This window comes from Ricinus communis, chromosome 1, assembly GCF_019578655.1.
Source record: "Ricinus communis isolate WT05 ecotype wild-type chromosome 1, ASM1957865v1, whole genome shotgun sequence".
Taxonomy (NCBI): Eukaryota; Viridiplantae; Streptophyta; class Magnoliopsida; order Malpighiales; family Euphorbiaceae; genus Ricinus; species Ricinus communis.
In genome coordinates this window covers 4,450,574-4,472,813 of record NC_063256.1, presented here as the reverse complement: position 1 = coordinate 4,472,813, position 22,240 = coordinate 4,450,574, and the positions used below count along the sequence as shown (strand labels likewise).

General features: G+C 33.5%; 3 protein-coding genes and 1 long non-coding RNA gene across 7 annotated transcripts; 3 read left to right on the top strand and 1 right to left on the bottom strand.

Moving 5' to 3' along the window:
- Positions 1-4,990: 4,990 nt before the first annotated feature.
- Positions 4,991-7,630, top strand: LOC8286995 (UDP-galactose/UDP-glucose transporter 3). The gene is made up of 6 exons (XM_002520070.4): positions 4,991-5,304; positions 5,623-5,720; positions 5,808-5,972; positions 6,552-6,655; positions 6,744-6,865; positions 7,032-7,630. Exons 1-6 carry the CDS (start codon positions 5,201-5,203, stop codon positions 7,438-7,440), a joined length of 1,002 nt encoding a protein of 333 aa, XP_002520116.2. The 5' UTR covers positions 4,991-5,200; the 3' UTR covers positions 7,441-7,630.
- A 1,446-nt stretch (positions 7,631-9,076) lies between these two features.
- On the top strand, positions 9,077-14,502 carry LOC112535000. Of its 3 annotated transcripts, XR_007216935.1 has the most exons (4): positions 9,078-9,625; positions 9,749-11,433; positions 11,639-13,990; positions 14,076-14,502. It is a non-coding gene; the product is annotated as an uncharacterized LOC112535000 (long non-coding RNA). The 3 variants fall into 3 exon arrangements; XR_007216934.1 differs by having other exon boundaries at positions 9,077-9,625; positions 9,749-13,990; XR_007216942.1 differs by having other exon boundaries at positions 9,077-9,625; positions 9,746-13,990.
- On the bottom strand, positions 9,986-16,562 carry LOC8286993 (transcription factor MYB124). 2 transcript variants are annotated; one of them, XM_015719819.3, is made up of 12 exons: positions 15,601-16,562; positions 15,459-15,505; positions 15,278-15,334; positions 15,030-15,102; positions 14,667-14,722; positions 14,392-14,571; positions 14,131-14,303; positions 13,804-13,952; positions 13,302-13,444; positions 13,005-13,225; positions 12,746-12,894; positions 9,986-10,759 (listed from the first exon to the last, which is right to left on the bottom strand). In XM_015719819.3, exons 1-12 carry the CDS (start codon positions 15,682-15,684, stop codon positions 10,649-10,651), a joined length of 1,443 nt encoding a protein of 480 aa, XP_015575305.1. In that variant the 5' UTR covers positions 15,685-16,562; the 3' UTR covers positions 9,986-10,648. The 2 variants fall into 2 exon arrangements, with proteins under 2 accessions (XP_015575305.1, XP_015575306.1); XM_015719820.3 differs by having other exon boundaries at positions 13,804-13,949; positions 15,601-16,561.
- A 1,303-nt stretch (positions 16,563-17,865) lies between these two features.
- LOC107261320 lies at positions 17,866-18,210 on the top strand. The gene has a single exon (XM_015719769.2). The coding sequence runs from the start codon at positions 17,866-17,868 to the stop codon at positions 18,208-18,210; it is 345 nt and encodes a 114-aa protein (XP_015575255.2).
- The last annotated feature ends 4,030 nt before the right edge of the window (positions 18,211-22,240 follow it).

The window sequence follows — 22,240 nt, the reverse complement described above, 5'->3', positions numbered from 1 at the left end:
TTAACTATGAGCACCACTTTCTTAGCTCTATCATATGAAAAAATATTAAACAAAATTACTTTTCTAGCATGGGAAATAGTGAACTATAACAATTTGAGACTCAGTCTGCAAGCATGTTACTAATACAATATACAAGCAAAACTATAAATTAGCCAATAGAACAAAAAGACATTATACAGATTGATGTGATTTAAAATTTTTTGATTTATTCATAAAAGATCTATTCTTGATAAACATGCCTTTAAGTTAACTAGGATGATTATGAAATTAATATTGAGAGAAAAATAAGAATATAATTAATTAAAATATGTGAAAACGACTTTTTTTCTTTTTATTTATAATGAGAGGCTTAAAAGATATATACTAGATTCTCATAATAAAATAATAATAAAATATGTCGAAATTTTTTTTTCAAAATTTTTTAGGCGACAAGTTGATTGATTACTTTAGTGAGAAAGAAAAGATAAAAGTTAGTACTGGATTTCGTTGATACCAGGTAATAAGTCCAATTCAATTGCGTTGATACCAGGTAATAAGTCCAATTCAATTGTTTACTTATTTTCAATAGATGAATTTTTAAGTTCAACTAACTCATTTTTAAATATAAATAAATATTAAGTAAGTGGATGCATAAGAAACATAAAAAAAAAAAAAAAAAGACTTCAGGAAGCCTTTTATTTATCTATCATTATAGATAAAAATAGTCTTCATAATAAGATAAAATAGTGAAGTGGAGGTTGTCTATCTTTTTTTAATAGATATGCATCGTGAAATCAACTCATGAACTAAAAAATAATAAATTTATCACATCTTGAATCAACCATTTCTTACAAACTTTTTTTAGATTGAAGGATAGCTAAAATGATCTATCTACAATCAATTCTCTTAAACTTTAGTGAACTTTCTAATTAAATTGCAAATATATTTGTTAAAGTACGAGAATGAAAAAAGAAATAGACATGATGAAGAATAAATAATTACAAAATTAAAAAATATTGAGAAATAAAACAATAACGAGGGTGTCAAACAATAGGTGAGAGTGTGCCAATAGCATCTCCCTACTTTTTAAAATATTAATAAGTGATAGTGGAGTGTTTCGAATTCCATGAATTTCTCAAATCGCACAAATGAAATGTTAAGAAGCTATATTCTGTTTAGCACCAATTTTACCTTGTCTCCAAGTGTTGATGCATTTCTCCACCTTAAAGTTGAGGTTTATCGACAAGACAACGGCAGGAGCATCAAAAGATCAATTTCCCCCCGCGACCGTGCATGTCTATTCCCTCTTTCTCATGTCTCAATCGTGTTTTTCTGGCGGATTTAAAGTATTTTGAATTCTTTTTTTTTTCCTTTACAAATCATGTAGTTGAAAATGTGACTATTAGAATTTATAATGAAAGTGTGGTTGTTATCTAGTTCTTGAATTATTTAATCTAATATCATTAACCACTAATATGGCCCACGCAGTAGATAAATATATACATTGCCAAAGAATTACCCATGAAAGGAAATGCATTTACACGTGCCAATAATGTGTTTCTATCTAAAGGCAATAATTGTGAATGTTCAGACCATGACCGTATTAATTGATGTACACAACAACTGGTTGCTTGTCATCTATCCATCTGGTCTTATTTTGGAGATGACAAGTTGACTAAATTCAGGCTTTCACGCCAGCAAACAGACCCACCTCTAACACATTTTCTTGGATTATCAAAGTCATCCATGTTTAAGAAGGTCAACCTCATTAATTTATGTAAATTCATTGATCAATCTCTTACAACAATTTTTCCAAACAATTATATGAATATGCATCATGATTTATTCAAGCACTGTTGAAATAGAAAAGATATCAGGCAGAATTTAAAATATAATAAAGAGAGGATGGATAGAGTTAGTTTGTCCTAAGATAAAAATTTGTCTTATCTGAAAATACTGATTTTTAGTTTTTCTGAAAATGATCTTTTACTTTGAAAAATGATGTTAAATATTAATTACTTTTCTTTTTTAAATCAATTAATTAATTGAGCATAGGACCACAAAGTCAATGAATTGGGCACCAAATTTAATTTAGTTGAAAACAAATTTCGTTTGGTGGGGTCCATACTTAATTCTCACCCTTTCATACGGAGAAAACGGAATTAAAAAAAATTAAGAAAAATACACATTCGGGTCAATGGATTTGCACCAATTCCACTTCTAGACTCCCTTTTAGATTTTCGAATGAATTTAAAATTGTGAAAACGGTCAAGCTTGTCGGGGACCACTTCATAAATCGGCTTGTGTTTGCAGAAATGGCTTATTGAATAAAAATATCATAAGCTTGTGTTTTTATGTGGCTCTATTTCATTTCTATAGATGAGAGCATTGAGCATCTCTCTCTCTCTCTTTTTCTCTTTTTTCTTTTGCCCACAATTTCTCTTCTGTTTTTTTGGAGCAGAGAGTTAGGTGTTAAGGATATGTTGTGTAGAATGTAGCTGATAATTATTTTTTATTAAATAATTATATAAAAATATTTAATAAATATTTTAAAATAACAGTTAATAATTAATTTAATTTTATTCAGTTACAGCTGTATTTTAATTTTTTTTATAAGTTGATAGCTAATTTAATTTAATTTATTTATTTATTTAAATACTATTATATTTATTTAAATACTATTATCTTTATTAAAATTTATTAATAATAACTTATTTTTAAATTAATCTTATTCATTCAAATTTTATATTTTATAATATATAATTATTATTTTAAAATTATTCTTAATAGTTAAATAATTATAATATTTAAAGTTACGGTATTTGAAAGTAGAAAATCTTATTAGTGGAATTTAGTTTTAAATTTTTATTTTTAAAATAATTTTTATAAATATTTTTAATAAATAAATACAATTGAGCTAAATAAAATTAACTATTATATTTTTAATTATTATAAGTTATTTTTATTAATTTGTATTATTAAATATAATATAAATAAATTAAAATATATTTAATGATATATTATATTTTAAATGGTAATTTAATATACTAATAATAATCCCTTAATAAAATTCTACCAAACGGTTTAATTTATTAGTTATCAGCTATCAGCCACAACCAAACAAGCCCGTAAAATGAAGCACCTATTTTTTATTCTTTGAGAAAAAAACATATTTTCAATTTGAGAATATTTTTAAAATTTTACTAACCAGAAGTAATGTTAGAATATTTCAGAGATAAAAAATATTTTCTAAATTTTCCAATTCTAAAACATATAAACGTGCATTAGAATATATCCATATATTGCAACCTAAAGTCATTGTCATGTGATTATAAAAACAGCATAATCTTCTCTTTTCTTTTTTGATTTGTTTGAAAAAAATATATTATGCACATTAAACTTAAAAATGAAATTACTCCTAACTCAAATAGCTAATTTATCCACTAAGAAGCTGTTTGGTTTAGAGTTTTGATGAAATTGATATCTATCGAATAACTATATTAAAGAGTTTAGTAAACACTTAAAAAAATAGTTGATAATTAATTTAATTTCAATCAACTATTAATTGTATCAGTTTTACTTTTAATTTTTTTTATAAGCTGATAGATGATTTTATTTTATTTATTATTGGACATTTTAATTCTTATTAAAATCTATTAATAATAATTTATTTTAAGTTGATATCATATAATTAAATTTTTATACGTTATAATAAATAACTATTATTTTAAAATTATTTTTAATAATTAAATAATTATAAGATTTATAACTATGGTATTTAAAATTAAAAATTTTATTAATAGAATTTAAATTTAAACTTTTATTTTAAAATAATTTTTATAAGTATTTTTACTAATAAATACAATTGAGCTAAAGAAAATTAACTATAACACTTTTAGTTATTATAAGTTATTTTTATTAGTGTGTATGATTGAATATAATAAAATAATATAAAATATATTTAACGGTAAATTACATTCTAAATGGTTATTTAACATACTAATAATAATTTTTAATAAAATTACCTGATGGTTTAATTTATCGGTTATTAACCACCGCCTATCAGCTATCAGTGGAACCAAACAGACTTTAATCCAGTAAAAAGAATGCAGTAAAATCTCCCAAAACATCAAAACACAACATTACAGCAGATGCAACCACTAAGCCAAATTGAAAAGTCATTTTTCAGTTTCTTCATCTTCTTCGAATCCTTTAGAACATTATAACATTGTTAAATAAAATTAATGGTCCCTACAAAAACTTCAATCTCATTCTGCCAAAACTTCAATCAACATTGTTTGAGATGCACTCATCGCGACCCCAAAAATCGACATTGATTTACCTACACAAACTCACATAGTTAACATAATTTTATAATAATCTATATATTTTTGAAATGAGATTTAAATAGACTTTTAAATTATGCAGACGGGATTAAATAGATTCTTTTAATTTCTTAGATTATTTTAAATTAAAGATTTATCATTTTTAGTAATTAAGTTGTATAAAGAATTAATGACGATCCATTAGAACATAGTATTAAAGGACTGCAGAGATAAAAGGATGAAAGAGTTGTATCTTTGATTGGCTACAAAGAAATAGACACAATAGTTTATATCTCTGAACTTTACTGTTATAATTTGTGATAATTTTTAAAAATCTTGTATGGTCCATAAACTAATGCTATGCTTCAGTTTGACATGAAAATAAGAATGTACAAGCATTTGGAGAAAAGGGATTCTGAAGTTCAACATTTATTCTAATTTTTCAATTTGGGCCATGTGGACCCAAACCAACACGAAATTGGGCTTTTGAATAAATGAATAAACAAGAAAAATCGCAGCGTTTTGAACTGGACATTACCGGTACAATGGAGAAGGTGGTTCCGCGTTGCAACAGCCAATGACAAACGCGAGATGAAGTCACTGATCCAATAGGAAACATCCACGTGGAAAATCCACGTTGCTTCGCGCTCCTCTTAACTTCCTTCTCCTCCCCTTAGAACACGAAGACAAACAATAAATAAAGATTCAAAACGCAGCTTGGCCGTTAAAGTTAAGAAAAATTGCTGCTCAATAATTTATATATATATAAATATTATATAATTTCTTTCCTTATTCAATCGATCTCTCTTTTTGTTTTTTACTCGTTTCTAACTTCGTTAAAAAAGTAAAATAAGAAAACCGCGAAAGATTTATTGACGGGACTGCCGGCAGGCAAAATGGAAGCACACGGCGCCGGGATCCGGCGAGTGTTAGTTTTGGCCTTCTGCGTTGCCGGGATCTGGTCGGCTTACATTTACCAAGGCGTTCTGCAGGAAACTCTGTATGCACTCTTCTATTTTTCTCATATTTCAAAATATAAATATAAAGCTACATTTAGCGTCCATTGATTGATTAATTAGGATTCAGGATAAAAATTTAGGGACTTCAGGAATTGCAATTGATAATGTTATAGTTTTTTTTTTTGGCTTTCTAATTTTAGGATTTAATTTTTTGAGTTGATTAATTTCTTCTTAATATAACTGTATATAGTGATCTATAATATATTGATGCATTTGCTTAAGAAAAGTTTAATAGGTTATTTGTTTCAAGCAAAGAAAGACTGGTTTTATTGACAGCAAATCTTATTTTGATTGTTAAGGTCAACTAAGCGATTTGGTCCGGATGGCAAGAGATTTGAGCACTTAGCATTCCTGAATTTGGCACAAAATGTTATCTGCTTAATTTGGTCTTATATAAGTAAGTTTCTTATTATACCTTGTTGATATTGTGTACAATTACATGGAATTGAGACATGTTGTGGCTAAAGTTACTTGTTTTATACAGTGATAAAGATTTGGTCCCGAAGCAGCTCTGGTGGTGGCGCCCCATGGTGGACATACTGGAGCGCTGGCATTACAAATACTATTGGACCAGCCATGGGGATTGAAGCTTTAAAGTATATCAGTTACCCTGCTCAGGTCCTGGCAAAATCTTCCAAGATGATTCCAGGTATGACATTTGTGATTTTCTAGTTTCATACTTCTCTAAGACAAGCACACTTACTGCCAGGCATAATGATTGATTGATTGATGCTCAGGATCTTTGTTAGCATTTGGTGTTAAATCTGTACCTTGTTCTCAAAATTGCATTTTCTGTAGCCTTTGCAAGCAATATTATGAGAGATAAAGATTCTTAATCATTGATTGCTTTTGTTTCACTATCTTTTGCTACTCCTGGTAAGTTCATTAGAGTTTTAAATAGCAAAACTATAGGATTTTCAGTTTTCAACCTTTTTGAAGATTGTTATTTACTTATGCATGCTGTTTTTCACCACTAGGAAATTATGCTGTGTAGCTTATTGTATGTCACACCTATTAAGAGATTTTAGAAGTTGCTTAATAATGATGAAATGATTGCAAAAATGGTGGATTTGAGCATTAGGACCCTTGCATTCCTTGAAAGATGCGGTTAATTGCTTATGCTATATTTGCTTGTTCTCTCCTTGTGCTGCATTAACTTATAAAATCTAGATTTGGCATCCATCATGGTAGTCATCAAATAACTGATGGATTGTCTTATCTTCTGCAGTCATGCTGATGGGCACTTTAGTTTATGGCATCAGATACACTTTTCCGGAGTATTTATGTACTTTTCTTGTTGCCGGAGGAGTATCAACTTTTGCACTATTGAAGGTAATGTATTGGATTTGTTAATATAATATTATTTTCAACCAAATGAATTTTCAGTTCTGACTTTTTCCTGTCAATGCTGTGACTTCAGACTAGCTCAAAGACCATCAGCAAGCTGGCACATCCAAATGCACCGCTTGGATATGGGCTTTGTTTTTTGAACCTTGCATTTGATGGATTTACAAATGCTACTCAGGATTCACTTACTGCAAGGTAGAAAATATGTTCCCATATTACAATTTAAATGAAGTGATTTTGTCAGTAATTCTTAGTTGGCAGTGGACAGTATCTTCTGTTTTATTGCTCGACTCGACGACATTCTCGGACCTTCTTCCATCTGCACTTCACTTTCATTATTACATTTTTGTCTTCTTTCCAGGTATCCGAAGACAAGCGCCTGGGATATAATGTTGGGAATGAATCTATGGGGTACCATATATAATATGATCTACATGTTTGGCTGGCCACAGGCCATTGGATACGAAGCAGTTCAGTTCTGCAAACAGCATCCTGAGGCAGCTTGGGACATTTTTCTCTATTGCCTATGTGGTGCTGTAGGCCAGAATTTCATCTTTTTAACCATTAGCCGATTTGGGTCACTTGCTAACACCACCATCACCACAACCCGCAAGTTTGTCAGTATTGTGGTGTCTTCAGTCTTGAGTGGCAATCCTCTGTCAACAAAACAATGGGGTTGTGTAGTCGTGGTCTTCTCAGGGTTGTCGTACCAGATATATCTTAAGTGGAAGAAGTTACAGAAACTGCAGAAGAAGAGAAAGGCTGCATGATTAGGGATTGTAACAATTTTGAACTCTATATTCATCCTTCTCTCCGCATTTTTTTCCCTTTTCTAAATCTTGTTATATGGCCATAGTAGCCAGAAGGTTCAGTGGCATCAAATGTAGACAACAGCTAGGAGTTGTTAAATGTAATTGAACTAGATCCTGTATTGAAATAGCAAGTTACAAGTTCCGAGTATTTGGATTTTTGGATTTCTTTCCATTTCTTTTCTGTAACTATAGGGATAAAGGCACAAGTTTGTTACTTTAATCATTCAATTCTCAAGGTTAGTTAAGACGTAGAAGAGGTTCAAACAAAGGTGGCTGTCAGAAGAACTTGAAAAATTGACTTACTTCTAAAGAATTTCATTTCTGCTTTAAATTTTATAATCAAGGTGATGTTAGAGAATGATAGGGACTGTAAAATTGATAGTAATTATTTCATATTTACCGTTCACCAACTCCATGATTAACTAATTTGTATAAGGATTTGTTAGAATGAGAAATAAGATTATGGAACTTGAGCAAATGTAGCTCATTCAATCCAGGGCTAACTCCATTTATATTTTGTTAGATTACTATGAGAAGTTACCAACAGATGCTTGAGCCCTCTCGGAATCACAAGAGATGAAACTTGCGTGACGTGGGAGCCACCATTGCAATGAGAGGCTGCAAGTATCTAATGATTTTTCACTCTGTGTTATCACTTATTACCCTACTCACCATCAATGCAGTTAGGATATCTAATCAATTGTTTCTCTGGCTATCAATTAAGTTGCTGTTGTCTTGTTTGGCAGTGAATGATGAAATGGGTCATTTGGCTTAAGAAGAAGATTCCTATAATAATGTCATTCAAGATGGGATTTATCAATATGTTGTTAGTGTTAGCGACTCTCGAGCCACTTGAGTTTGATTTAATTACACAATACATTAACGGCTCATTTGGGAATGTGAAAATAAGGGATGGAAGAGGAAAAAAGAAAAGGGTCAAACGTGCGCCAATGAAGAAAGTTTTCCGCAAGAAATAACCTTTATTTTGCTTCATCCAAACAATGCTAACAAAATAATTATTATTTTCCTTCCAATTATTCCTTTCTTTTCTAAAATAAACTCCAATTTACACCCTGAATTTGCAAATAGACCTGATATATATGTATATTTATAATACTCATAAACACCTTCAACTATCGGTAAATAATAAAATTTAATACCACCTCCAACACTAAAAACTGAGCCACTTCTAGTACTAATTCCTTCATTTGCTCAATTAAATAATTAAGAACCTAAAACACATAAAAAAACTTAATAAATAAATTCAGTTAGATAATTAAATAAATTATAGTTAAATTATTTTTAAACATGAACAAATTGAGCCCCATGAAATATTGAGGGGCAAAATTGAAACTTTGTTCTATTAAAAAAAAAAAAGTTCTTAATTGAAAAATAGGGCTCCAACGACAAAAAATAAGATAAAAGAGCAAAGGATTTGGTTGAATTACCCATAAAAGTAAAAACAAATAACCAAATTGAACTACTTGCAAATTTAGAGGGCCAATCTGGATTATCATTTTGTTTATAATCCAAAGATAGCGTAAATGTTTCAATAATAATTAAGTGAAATTAGAATTATTTCTAGTATTTTATTGATAGCCAGGTTTAATTTTTTTTTAAAATAAAAAACAAAATAAAAGTTGAATCCTCCAAATCAAGCTGAATTTGAGTAGTGTTGCCCTATTAATCGGACTTCTGCTAGATATCACTCAATTGTCCATTGGTTTGGTGGGGATAGCAGAAGATTCATTTGCAGGTGAGAACGAAATCTTTTTGTTTGGCATTTGAAATTAGGTGGTCAATAAATAGTCAACTATTAACTTATCTCGAGAAAGTTGTGTCCAATGAGTGCACTTTATTTCGTATGAGGTTCCCTCTCCCTCTTTTACCCTTTAACTTTAGCTCTGATCATCATTATACCTGTCTCCACTAGTAGTACTACTATAGTAGCAAATATAAATCCACCATCCCATATGATAGAGTTCCCAGCCAGGACCCTTCTTCCCCACAGCACTGTCCGCAGAAATTTAAAAAAAAAAAAAAAAAAACACTCTGATAAGAGAGAGCAACGCAGAGTTACTGGACGCATGGCTTCTTGAATTCCACATCAAGAAACTTTTTACTAAGTTCTTCCATTCTTTAGGTAAGCCCTTTTTCCATCTTTCTTCTTTTTGCCTCCTTTCTTTTGTTCAGTGTCTTGCATGTTGACAGCAAAACAACAGAATTCTGACTCGTGTATTCTGGTTCTTGGAATCAATGAAAGAAGAAAGGAAGAAAATGCACCAAATGTGGTCACAACGGTGTTCTTGATCCCCATTTTGGTGTGGGTGGCATTTGCTTTTCATTCTTCAATCGAATTCCCAAGAACAACAGAGCAAGTGAAGAATGAAGGTTTTCATTTTTAAGCTTCTGGTTTTGCATTATTTTCTGATATGTACTTCGATTAGTAGCATGCATGAAATGGAATAAATGCACAAGGAAAAACAGATAAAAGTAAAGCATATGCACACCAAAGCCAAAACACATTTTCATTTCAATCACATAAAGTTCTATTACATTAGAAATCAGAAAAGAGGGAAAACTTATTCTATACCCTATGCACACCTGAAAGCAACAAAAAGGAATCCAATCAGCTGGTTAATTCTCCTTTTTTTCTTTAAACTTCTTTTTTTTTTTTTTTCTTTTTCTTCTGCTTCTTCAATTATATATTGGCGAGTTGCCGATGTATAATTACACTCTGACTACGTACTTATATAGGCTCTGTACAGATGATGAATCAAAAGGCCAAAAACTGGATCGGAAGGTCGAACACCCCGAAACCAAATAAAGAAACAAACAAAAGAATGACACACACATTAACAAGCACACTGATTTTAAATGTGAGTATTAGGATTGTACTCTTCTAGTAGGGAAAAGAAAAATGGACTCAGAACACTTTGTTAGATGTGTCCGAGATGTCTAGAATGCACCCTTTGCATTCTAGACAAGGGTATTTTGGAATGCAGATCTACTACACCTCTTAATAAAACTTCGGGCAATGATGGCTGCAATCCTAGGAAACTAATCTTAAATAAGAGAAGGAAAAAAGAAAAACTCCCTTGACATTAAAGATGAGGTATAAGGGATAGAGCACTTTCTGTATGTGAGATGGTTCAGAGAGGTTTAGTTATAGACTTTGAAGGAGGGCTCTTCTGCAAGGTGGTGGTTGAGAAGGATTAATGCTTTGATTGGGACAAGGAGATTCCACTCCAAGTGTTTTTAATAGGAAGTTCCTTTCCTGAAAAGAATAGGCCCAAAACAAGAGAAAAAAGAAAAAGAGAGGTTAGTCTAGCATCAAAAATTAATAAATACTTCAGTTCATGTTCATATATGTATGTGCACATAACATGCTAACATTAACTGTATTAGTGGCAATTTATGAAAACAGACAGAATTGGGGTTGGAACATGATCTTCATACTAAATTGGAGCAGTTCTACAACAACGAAAATTGAGAGACAGCACATTGGTTTTAATAATCTAAATTGTCAATGAATCTATAGTTGCTAGCATTAGAAACAAATAAAGTACCACACTTGATTTCACTTAACCATCCTACAAGGTCTGCGTCAAGCTAGACGGGCTATTCCAGTGAATCATTGCTTATGTACTAACTATGATACATGAGAACTAATTCTTGAAGGTGTTTGGGAAGTTGTAAGTGGAAATTAAATAATTGGGCCTAAGGAAAATAAAAGTGAATATAATATAAGATCCACAAGGTTCTCTGCTTCTTTTTCCCCTTGGTTTTGGTAGCATATGACCACTTCGGTTTTTGGTAAATTATTGCAAGCTTGCAGGGGATGACAGAAGTAGACATTCAACATAAATGCACTTGCAACTTCTTAGACTTTGACTTCAGGTTTGAACTTAGGTGACTCCAGTGGAATTGATCCTTGTACAAGTCTTGTTGGTTAGTAATCTTTAACCTTAAGTAAGTACTAAGAATGATTCAGTATGCTCATGCGCACATGCGGCAAGCTAAATGACCGTCTGGATGGAGTGAATGCACTCTACCTGATGGTTAGCATGCTCATGCTCATGCACATGCGCGCATGAGCAAGCTGTAAACCATCCTATCTAGAGTTCATTCTAACCTGAATTAAATTCTTTTGCAGACCAAAATGGTTGTAAAAGCAGGCAGCCACTGCTGGTAAATGTTAATTTCATCTACAAAAGCCCACTAACCAAACCACCAGCCAACAGAACAGCCTAATGGGATTGAGTACAGCTAATTTTTGAAGTCCATGATGATGGTTTGATTATCAATGGAAGAAGTCCATCTTATATATATTAATAAATAACACACAGCTATTTCCTTGTTCATAACCCCCAGGCCCATTATCTATGTCACCTAGTAATACAGCATCAAACCTAGATATCTGATAATCCTGTCCTTCACATTGTCAGTCGCTTATTAGTGCATAAATGTTTAATAAGCCAAGTATCCATTGTTGCTGCTATTACTGCATTCACTAATTTCTAAGTAATGAAGTTGGCTTGACTATTTGCACTAAAAGTCCATCTTATCGATTAATGGATCGCAGATACATGGTTGTATTTGTTTGGAAGGAATTATATTTGGACTTTATGTAGTTTAAATACCTAACGTGTCTAACAATAATATTGGCTAAAACCCTCTGTTTGGGAGAGGGAAGAATATTGAGGGAAAGGGAAAATGGGAGGAAGAAGGGATGTGAGAACTACAGGACAAGGAACAAATTTGTCTGTCCCATGCCCTAATTTCATCGTACTGTCCTTCCTCCCATTTTCCCCTTCCCCAAAAAAACTCTCTTTTCTTCTTTCCTCATTTTCCTTATCACCTGTATTGCCATTATCTACACCACTTGCTAACGCAGCAAATTTAGAAGTTTGATAGCATAGTTGGTTCACGTTCTCAAACGCTTCCTAGTGAGTCAATTACTAAGAAAATACAGGGCTGATAATAAGACGAATATTCACTTCCTCTTTCTGTTATTACTAACAGTCAGCACCCAGATAAGAGCAAGTTGAAGTGCTATGACTTCTTGCTGCTGATGTGCTGTTTTCAGCAAGTTCATTGCTACTAGTAATTCTAATGCTCCAACTGGCAAGTCCAGAAATCCCACCAGTACAATTATGGACTTGACTAGTACTACCACTGATGGTAATAAGGTGAAGTTCATAAGCCTGTAAATGAACTATAATGCGTTAGCTGGCAGAACCAATAAGTTGTGTTAACTTACACTTTCTGAAAATTTTGGGCTGGGAATCCCTGCTGCTAAGGATCTGAAAATTGGTGTAACTTGAAGAGGAGAACTGAATTCTGAGCTTGATGATGCTGAAACAACTACGTCATTGTTTGTTTGCTCATCAAAAGATGGAAATATCTCTCCTGCAATAAGTTCAGATTCATCAATTACTATAATTCTATGGATTTAGCATCTAGATAATGTTAAAAAACTGTATATGTTGGGCCATTATCTGATAGTAAAGATTTATTACCTTGAGATATGCTTGCGCAGGGAATAATTTCTTTCTCACACTCATCCACATCATTTTGCTCTTCAGCATTAACTGACTGTAATTCATTTCCAATATCCTTATGCACTTCACCAATCTCAGCCTGAGCTTGTTCTGTTTTATCAGGGGCTGTATAAGGCATTAGAGTTGACCCCGTACTGTAGTCAGAGCTGGCTGGAGAATCCTCATATAGATCAGGTTGCCTACAATGTTTCAACAAAAAATTAGACACTTTGTTTTTGCTTAAACCGAAATATTAAACTAGCCAGCTTTTATTACCTCCAAGATGGTCGACTTCCATCATAACTACTCCTTAAATCCTCTATCAAGTCCTTGAAGTCTTCAAGTTGAAAATCAATGTCAGATATTCTATATCCGAGGATATCATTTTCTTTACTCCGGTTCAGGAAATCCTGAAGCACCTGAAAGTCAGATTTATAGAAAGATATGAGGGGCAGCTAAATCACACATTCATCATATCTATTCCACTTGAAAGAAGGCTTTTATTTTTTTTGTATGTGAGGAGCAACGTGATCAATATAGCATTTATATGCTTGCGTATTGACTTGACTGACAAGCAGACAAAACTAATTTAGAATGTCAACTCGAATACCCTGGTGTACCATGAATGACACTATGCACCCCATAATCCCTGAAGTCCTCACTCCTCTCCCTCCCTTCCATGCCAATGTTCCCCAAGGGAAGACATCTATCTTTGCTACTGAATATGCTAGTGAAAGACCATTTTCGCTTCCCAGACAAGTGTATTATTTTAGCTTACCTTCCAAGCATTTTCCAGACTCTGATCTGTATTCTCTGTATTAACTTTCAAAGCGAGTGAGCTGAGAAGCTCAGCTTGTTGCATCAGAGCAGTTATCTTTGGATCATCCTTTCTGAGAAATGTCGCTTCAATTTTACTGTTTTCAGCTGCTAAACAAACAGCAAGGTTATTGTTAAGTTTCAAAAAGGTTTGATTCCCACAAACTTAATAGACAATCAAAATAACATTTTTCAAAAGCTGTGTTGTCTTAATGTGTTTCCTGATTTTTGTAGAACAATCAAACCAGATGTCAATTCAGAAAAACATATATTTTGTTTGGTAATTTACCATCAATCAAGACCTCCTTGGCATTGACGGCAGTATGCTGAGCAGCAACATTAACATTGTGGAAATTTTGAGCCAACACTGCAAATGGAGGCCTAGACTGCTGATTTCCACCTTGCAGGTGTGATCTGTTTGCCAACTTGTAGTGTTCTGTACGATCAATGATATGGGACCGCCTGAAAAATAAGGAAATGAGTTCCGGTGTGCGAGTCCTCTTGCAAATGACTATTGTATAAACACATCTAAGTTGTAAACCTGATGTACCTTGTCTTCTTAGCAGGTGGAGCCTTTTCTGGTGATCCATCTGCACTGTACCCATTCTGGAATAGGATTCTTTTGTTATTTGAGTTGACATATGTACTTTTATTCTCTTTAGCTAAAGCCTCATATTTTGCTCTCTTCTTGCACAAAGTAGTGAACCTATTCTTCACAGCGTTATCCGTTCTGAAAATGCACAAGTTTGAAAACAAAAATAGGATAAGCAAATAATCAAAGAGAACCTCGTGATTATATTAAGGAGGAAAGAGTTGTTTTTATACCTGCCAGAGACAACTTTTGCTATTTCTGTCCATCTGTTACCGAAAATTTTCTGAGCCTGCAGATCACCTCAAGTTATCAGATATTGCAACCTTTTGGAACTGGAAGAACAACAATTATTTCTCAGTCCTTCTCCATTTCAAGAAACTGAAGATCTAATTTTACCAGCAAGAAAAATATAACCAAACACCAGAAAGACCGGAAAAGAAAAATTGTTCAGAGAAGCACTTCCATTTCATAAATAGAGTGTGTAACTTATGCAATGCTGGACTTCATATTCACCTAACTTCGTTTCGTCCTCGCTTGACCGTTTTGATAATTTTATAGAAGTTTCAAGCAAATGCACAAACAGATCATCAAATTACCTCACATAAGAGCAAATCTTCCTCTGGTGACCAACCCCCCTTCTTGAAATCAGAATTCAAATATGTGTACCATCTACAGTAACAATATCAACATTTCAAATCAGATGCTGCTGGGAATTAAAATAAAATATCCAAAAGCTTGCTACTTTCACTGAATAAAAAAAATATAAATATAGTGCAAGTTTTAAACAGGAGAGTATCAAATAGATAACTGAGGATTTGCGATACTGCCACTATCACTCACTAACCTTCTTCTGCACTGTCTTGTGGTTTTATCTTTGAACTTAGAAGCAATAATCGCCCAACTGCAATCATAAATTAACAAACAAACCCATCAATATTATCCTTGCCGAACCCTTTATACTAGTAGTCAAAACCCAGATAATCGAAGCAAGAAAAGAAACCAAAACAACAAAGAAAGATTCTAACTTTTCAGTTCCATGTAGACTAATTTGCTGTCTGAGAATATCATCCTCCTGTAATCACAAGAATCTAATCTTAAGAATAAACAGAACAAAAACAGAGGAGAACCCAGAAAGACAGATAAATAGAGAGAAAGATAGAAGATAACCTGTTGAGTCCATGTTACTATATGTCTTTCCTTCTTCTTGGAATCTTCATTGCAACCACTATTCTTCTTCTTTGTTTCTTGCATTTTCTTTACTTAGTGACTCACTTTCTCTATCCCCTTGACGCTCCTTCCTTTATTAAATCCAACTAGCATGCTATAAAGCCAAAACCTTTATCAAACCCAAAAAAAATCCCGAAAAAGAAAAGTGAAAAAAAAGAAAAGAAAAGAAAAGAAAAGAAATGTAACTTCTCAAAAAGGACCCGACCCAAGTACCGAATTCTCCCCTCTCTCTTTTCAATCTTTTACATTGGAGAGTTACTACTGTTTAGTTCAAAACGGAGTTCTTTTTCTTGTCCTCGGATTCTAATTAACTTTCTGTTCTTGTTATTCAAGAAAAAAGGGTAATAGTATTTGTAGTAACTCAAATACCAAATAAATCACCAAAGATTGATTCTTTAAAATGCCAAAAAAGATTGGACTGCAAAAAGGGCAATGCTTTGATGGGTCGTTGCTGTGCTCGAAAATCGAGGAATTGGATATGTGAACATATGTATATGTATATTGTCGGTATTGTTATAGATCGAGAAAGGGTGTACGCAGAGATCTAAATTAAGTTACAAGAATGATACACAAGAGAAAGGAAGAAGAAAGGAAAAAAAAAAAAGGAAACGAAAGAAAGGAAAGAAAGTAAGCAATGAGAGGGAAGTGCAGAAATTGGAACTTGTGGAGATTATGAGTGAGTGACTGAATGATGATCTGTCTCATTATTTTCATATCCTTTTTCTTTCTTCCTTTCTCTCTCTATTTTGAATTGCTATTCTTTCTTTCTCTCTCATACAGCGTGTATATATTATATATACTATTTGTTGATTTTATATACGTCTGTGTGTATATATAGATTATAGTAAGCAGTATTAATTTGGATCAACGGATTCTTGCTTCAGTGCGCGGGCATGGACGGGAGTTTGAAAAAAAGAAAGACTAAAATGGTGAAATCCACGAGAGGATATGAATACTGAAAACTGAAAATTGAATATTTAATGAGTGGTGTCGAAAGAGGAGTCTGTTATTCCTCATTATTCTATTTCATTGCTTCGCATCATAACTTGGGAGTGTGACTGTGTCAGCCTCACCGGGTTTTCATTGCGCATTCTCTATTTTTTAATCTCTGCCTTCAGAACTCACCTTCACCCTCCCATTTTTAAACCCTAGGAGGATCTTTTACTATTCATATCATTCAATTTCTGAGTTCTATGTAAAATATCAATTCCTTGCTTGTGCTTAATTTAATTGATAACTTAGCATCACGGCAAACAAAAACTGAAAAGAAAATTTTCAAATCTCAAAATTATAATTAATAATTAGATGAGTGATATATAAAGGAATTATAAATTTTGGAATTAGTCAACATTTAGCTAGTAAATAAATCCCATTCTCTGTGGAGTTTTTTTTTTTAACTTTAGAAGAGGTCTTTTCTGTTTAGAAGTCCATTAGCTGTTAGTTCTTTATTTTTCGTTGTTTCTGTTTGATTTTGTAGGCTATATACATAGCCAGAATACTCATTGAATAAATTAATGACAGCTTTTCCTCTCAATATTCTTTTATTAAATCTGATATATCTATTCATATAGGAATTAGTCAACATTTAGCTACTAAATAAATCACATTTTTTGTGGAGTTTTTTTTAGCTTTAGAAGAGGTCTTTTCTGTTTAGACGTCCATTAGCTGTTAGTTCTTTATTTTTCGTTGTTTCTGTTTGATCTTGTAGGCTATATACATAGCCAGAATTCTCATTGAATAAATTATGACAACTTTTCCTCTCAATATTCTTTTATTAAATCTGATATATCTCTTCATTTAGTATCAGAGCCTCGCTCGAGGCTAAGCAGAAGCAGCAGTCTTCTAGCAAGGAAATAAAAAAAATGGCAACAGAGAGTTCTTTTGTTCAACCGTCGATCCCGAAATTCGATGGCCACTATGATCATTGGGCGATGTTGATGGAGAATTTTCTTCGATCTAAGGAGTATTAGGGCATTATAGAAAATGGGCTTCCGCACAAGAAAATTCATGAAGAGCAGAAGTTGAAAGATTTGAAAGCCAAGAATTATCTATTTCAGGCATTGGATCGTTCCATTTTGGAGACGATCATCAACAAAGACACATCGAAGAATATCTAGGACTCTATGAAGCAAAAAATATCAAGGAACCACGCGGGTAAAGCGAGCTCAGCTGCAAGCACTACGGAAGGAGTACGAACTTCTCCAAATGAAGGATGAAGAATCTGTGAATGAGTTTTTTACTCGTGTTCTTGTTATAACAAACAAGATGAAAGTTAATGGTGAGAATTTGTATGTCTTTAATGTTGTAGAGAAGATTCTGAGATCAATGACTCCAAAATTCAATTATGTTGTGTGTTCAATTGAGGAGTCCAAGGATACTAGTAATTTATCGATTGATGAGCTACAGAGCAGTTTACTTGTGCACGGACAATGCATGAGTAACACTATAGAGGAAGAGCATGCTCTGAAAGTGACTCATCGTGGCAATTACAGTGGACGACCAAGAGGATGTGGAAGTTACGGAGGCAGAGGCCGTGGGAGAAGTAGATAAAGCTTGGACAAAGCTACAATAGAGTGCTATTCTTGTAACAAGCTTGGGCATTTTCAATGGGAATGTCCGATGAAAAGAGCAGCAAATTTTGCAAAGAGTCAAGGAGAAAGCCAGGAACACATGTTGCTGATGGCTTATGTTGAAGAAGGGGAGCAACACAAAACAGACATATGGTTTCTTGACTCTGGGTGTAGTAACCATATGTGCGGAAAGAAGGAATATTTTTTCGATTTTGATAACAAGTTCACAGAATCGGTAAAGCTAGGAAATAATGCCAATATGGTGGTTAATGGGAAAGGAAACATCAGGCTGGAAATTAATGGAATTGTTACCATCATTTCGGGAGTTTTCTATGTCCCTGAATTGAAAAATAATTTGCTGAGTCTTGGTCAATTGCAGGAGAAAGGATTGGCCATTCTGTTTCAGCAAAGGGAATGCAAAATTTATCATCCAGACAAAGGTTTGATAATGAAAGCAAATATGTCTGCAAATCGAATGTTTGTTTTACATGTTATTTCCTTGCCTGTAACACCTGCCTGTTTTAACACCATCACCGAAGATGTGGCTCAGCTATGGCATTGCAGGTTTGGGCATCTGGGTTTTAAAGGTTTGCAAACTTTGCAGCAAAAACAAATGGTGAATGGCTTACCTCTGTTAAAACCTCCATCAAAGCTATACAATTACTGTCTTGTGGGGAAACAACAGCGGGATTCCTTTCCAACTAAAAGCTCTTGGAGAGCTTCCCAAATCTTGCAGCTTGTTCATGCTGATATATGTGGACCAATTAAGCCAGCCTCAAATAGCAAGAAAATGTATTTAATTACTTTTACTGATGACTATAGCCGAAAAACATGGGTGTATTTTTTAGCAGAAAAAATGGAAGCTCTTGCTGTTTTTAAAAGCTTCAAAATGCTTGTTGAGAAAGCATCATATATGTCTCTTAAGGGTCTGCGTACAGATCGTGGTGGAGAATTTACATCACGAGAATTCAACAATTTTTGTGATGAAAATGGAATAAGAAGGCAGCTGACAACATCGTATTCACCACAATAAAACGGTGTCGCTGAGCGGAAGAATCGCACCATCATGAATTTGGTTCGCAGTATGCTATCAGAGAAGAATGTGCCAAAAACATTTTGGCCAGAAACAGTAAATTGGGATGTTCATGTCTTAAATCGCAATCAACTCAAGCAGAAGGATAAAACGAAGAAGCCCCCGGAGCGGAGTAAAGCCATCGATACAATATTTCAGAATTTTTAGCTGCATTTCTCATGTTCATGTGCCAGATAATACAAGAACAAAATTGGATGGAAAAAGCTTACGGTGTGTTCTACTTGGAGTCAGTGAAGAGTCGAAGGCCTACAGGCTCTATGATCCCATCTCGTAGAGAATTATCGTGAGCAGAGATGTGGTATTTGAAGAAAATGAAAAATGGGAATGGGAGAAGCAGTATGAAGCAGAAATTTTTTTCGAGCTAGAATAGGAAGATAGTGCAATAGACATAGCTCAAGAATCAGCCAGAGAAGAAGCAGATGTTGCTGATGTACAATGAAGAAACTTTTCCAGGTTGTGGTGATGGGAGAAACAGAAAACAATCGACGTGGTTGAAAGATTATGACTCAGGAGAAGGATTATCTGATGAAGAAGCAACTTTTCTTGCTATGTATGCAGCTGCTGCTGATCCTCTCAGTTACGATGAAGCTGTCAAAAGTGAAAACTGGAGACGGGCCATGGATGCAGAGATAGAAGCAATTGAGAAAAATGGAACATGGGAATTGATCGATCGACCCGCAGGAGTCAAGACAGTGGGAGTAAAATGGGTTTACAAGACCAAAATTGATGAAAAGGGAGAAGTAAATAAGTTTAAGGCAAGGCTGGTCGTGAAAGGGTATGCGCAACAATACGGAATAGATTACACAGAAGTGTTTGCACCTGTTGCTCGTATGGAGACGGTGCGGTTGGTAATTGCATTTGCTACATAAAAAGGGTGGCCCATTCATCAATTAGATGTAAAGTCTGCATTTTTGCATGGAGAGCTGATTGAAAATGTTTTTATTGAGTAGCCATGTGGTTACATCCAAAAAGGGAAGGAGGAGAAAGTGTACAAGTTAAAAAAAGGCCCTTTATGGCTTAAACAAGCTCCGAGCGCCTGGTACAACCGTATTGAAGCATATTTCATCAAAGAAGGATTTCAGAAATGTGATTATGAGCATACTCTCTTTGTCAAAATCAACAAAGAAGGCAACATGCTAATTGTGAGCTTATATGTAGATGATCTTCTTTTAACAGGAAATGATGAATTGATGTTTGTAGAGTTTAAGAAGTCAATGAAGGATGAATTTGATATGACTGATCTTGGGAAAATGAAGTACTTTCTTGGTCTCGAAGTACAGCAGAAATCTGATGGAGTTTTTATTTGTCAAAGAAAGTATGCTCGTGAGATATTGCAACGGTTCGGGATGGATGAAAGCAATTCTGTCCAAACCCCAATAGTTCCTGGTTCCAAGATTTTCAAGGATGAAGGAGGAAAGAAAGTAGACAAGACTAACTTCAAACAGATGGTGGGATGTCTTATGTATCTTACAGCAACTCGTCCAGATATGATGTTTGCAATGAGCCTTTTGAGTAGGTATATGGAGAATCCCATTGATCTTTATTCACAACAAGCAAAAAGAGTGTTGAGGTACTTACAAGGAACAGTTGGGCATGGAATTTCCTACAGGCATGGAGGAAGTGATGGAATCATAGCATATACTGACAGTGATTATGCTGGCGATTTAGATGATAGAAAAAGTACATCAGGATATGTCTTTCTTCTAAGCTCGGGAGCTATGTCATGGTCTTCTAAAAAACAACCAATTGTCAGTCTTTCAACTACCGAAGCAGAGTTCATCGCAGCGACAACTTGTGTTTGTCAGGCAATTTGGCTGAAGAGGGTGCTTAGATTTTTGGATCAGACTCAATCAGAGACTATAACTATCCATTGTGATAATAGTTCTATAATCAAGCTCTCAAAGAATCCTATAATGCATGGTCGGAGTAAGCATATAGATGTTCGGTTTCACTTCCTTCGAGACCTTACACAAGTAGGTCATGTAAAACTAGTTCATTGCAATACTTTGGAGCAAGTAGCTAATGTGATGACAAAGCCGCTTAAGGTGGATGTTTTTCTGAAGCTGCGTGCACTGTTAGGAGTTTTTGCAGATAACGATCTAAACTAAATGCTGTAAGCATTAGTTTAAGGGAGGAATTGTTAGGAATTAGTCAACATTTAGCTAGTAAATAAATCTCATTCTTTGTGGAGTTTTTTTTAGCTTTAGAAGAGATCTTTTCTGTTTAGAAGTCCATTAGCTGTTAGTTCTTTATTTTTCGTTGTTTCTGTTTGATCTTGTAGGCTATATACATAGCCAGAATTCTCATTGAATAAATTATGACAGCTTTTCCTCTCAATATTCTTTTATTAAATATGATATATCTCTTCAGAAACACATCCACTGAGAAAATATATAAAACACTAATATCCTCAATCTATGTTGACTTGGTACATTAATTCGGTGGAAAATATTGGCCGCTAGTAATTTCAATTTAACTCGCCACAATTTGAATTTTATTTTATAGTAGCTCGTCTACTAATTTGATTATAAATAGTAACTAATAGAAAAAAAGAAAAATTATTAATTTTTTTTTAAATTTAATTAAATCGATGAATTTTGAATAATTTCAATATCGTACATTTTATTTTTATGTTTATTTTTTCAACAGAATTAATTTTGTGATAATCGGATTCGGTTTTACAATTTTATGCTTAAAATTACTATCAATATGTATATATATATTTGGAATTTTAAAAATAGATATAGAATAAAAAAGAGAGTGGAAATTATAATATAGGGATAAGTGGGCACGTTGAGTTTGTCATATGTTTGAATTTTGATGTTATTCATAAAGGGACGTGACGATCTTCGTGACCTACCAGTTCCACAGCACCTCCATACTTTCCCATTCCTCTCCGTTTTCATTTTCTTCTTTT

Coding starts and splice junctions, on each gene's coding strand:
- LOC8286995 (XM_002520070.4), top strand. CDS start 5,201: ATGGAAGCACACGGCGCCGGGATCCGGCGAGTGTTAGTTTTGGCCTTC. Junction 6,656..6,743: donor CAACTTTTGCACTATTGAAG/GTAATGTATTGG, acceptor CTGTGACTTCAG/ACTAGCTCAAAGACCATCAG. Junction 6,866..7,031: donor CAGGATTCACTTACTGCAAG/GTAGAAAATATG, acceptor TCTTCTTTCCAG/GTATCCGAAGACAAGCGCCT.
- LOC8286993 (XM_015719819.3), bottom strand. CDS start 15,684: ATGCAAGAAACAAAGAAGAAGAATAGTGGTTGCAATGAAGATTCCAAG. Junction 15,335..15,458: donor AGTCTACATGGAACTGAAAA/GTTAGAATCTTT, acceptor TTATGATTGCAG/TTGGGCGATTATTGCTTCTA. Junction 14,572..14,666: donor GCAAAAGTTGTCTCTGGCAG/GTATAAAAACAA, acceptor GTGCATTTTCAG/AACGGATAACGCTGTGAAGA.
- LOC107261320 (XM_015719769.2), top strand. CDS start 17,866: ATGAAGGATGAAGAATCTGTGAATGAGTTTTTTACTCGTGTTCTTGTT.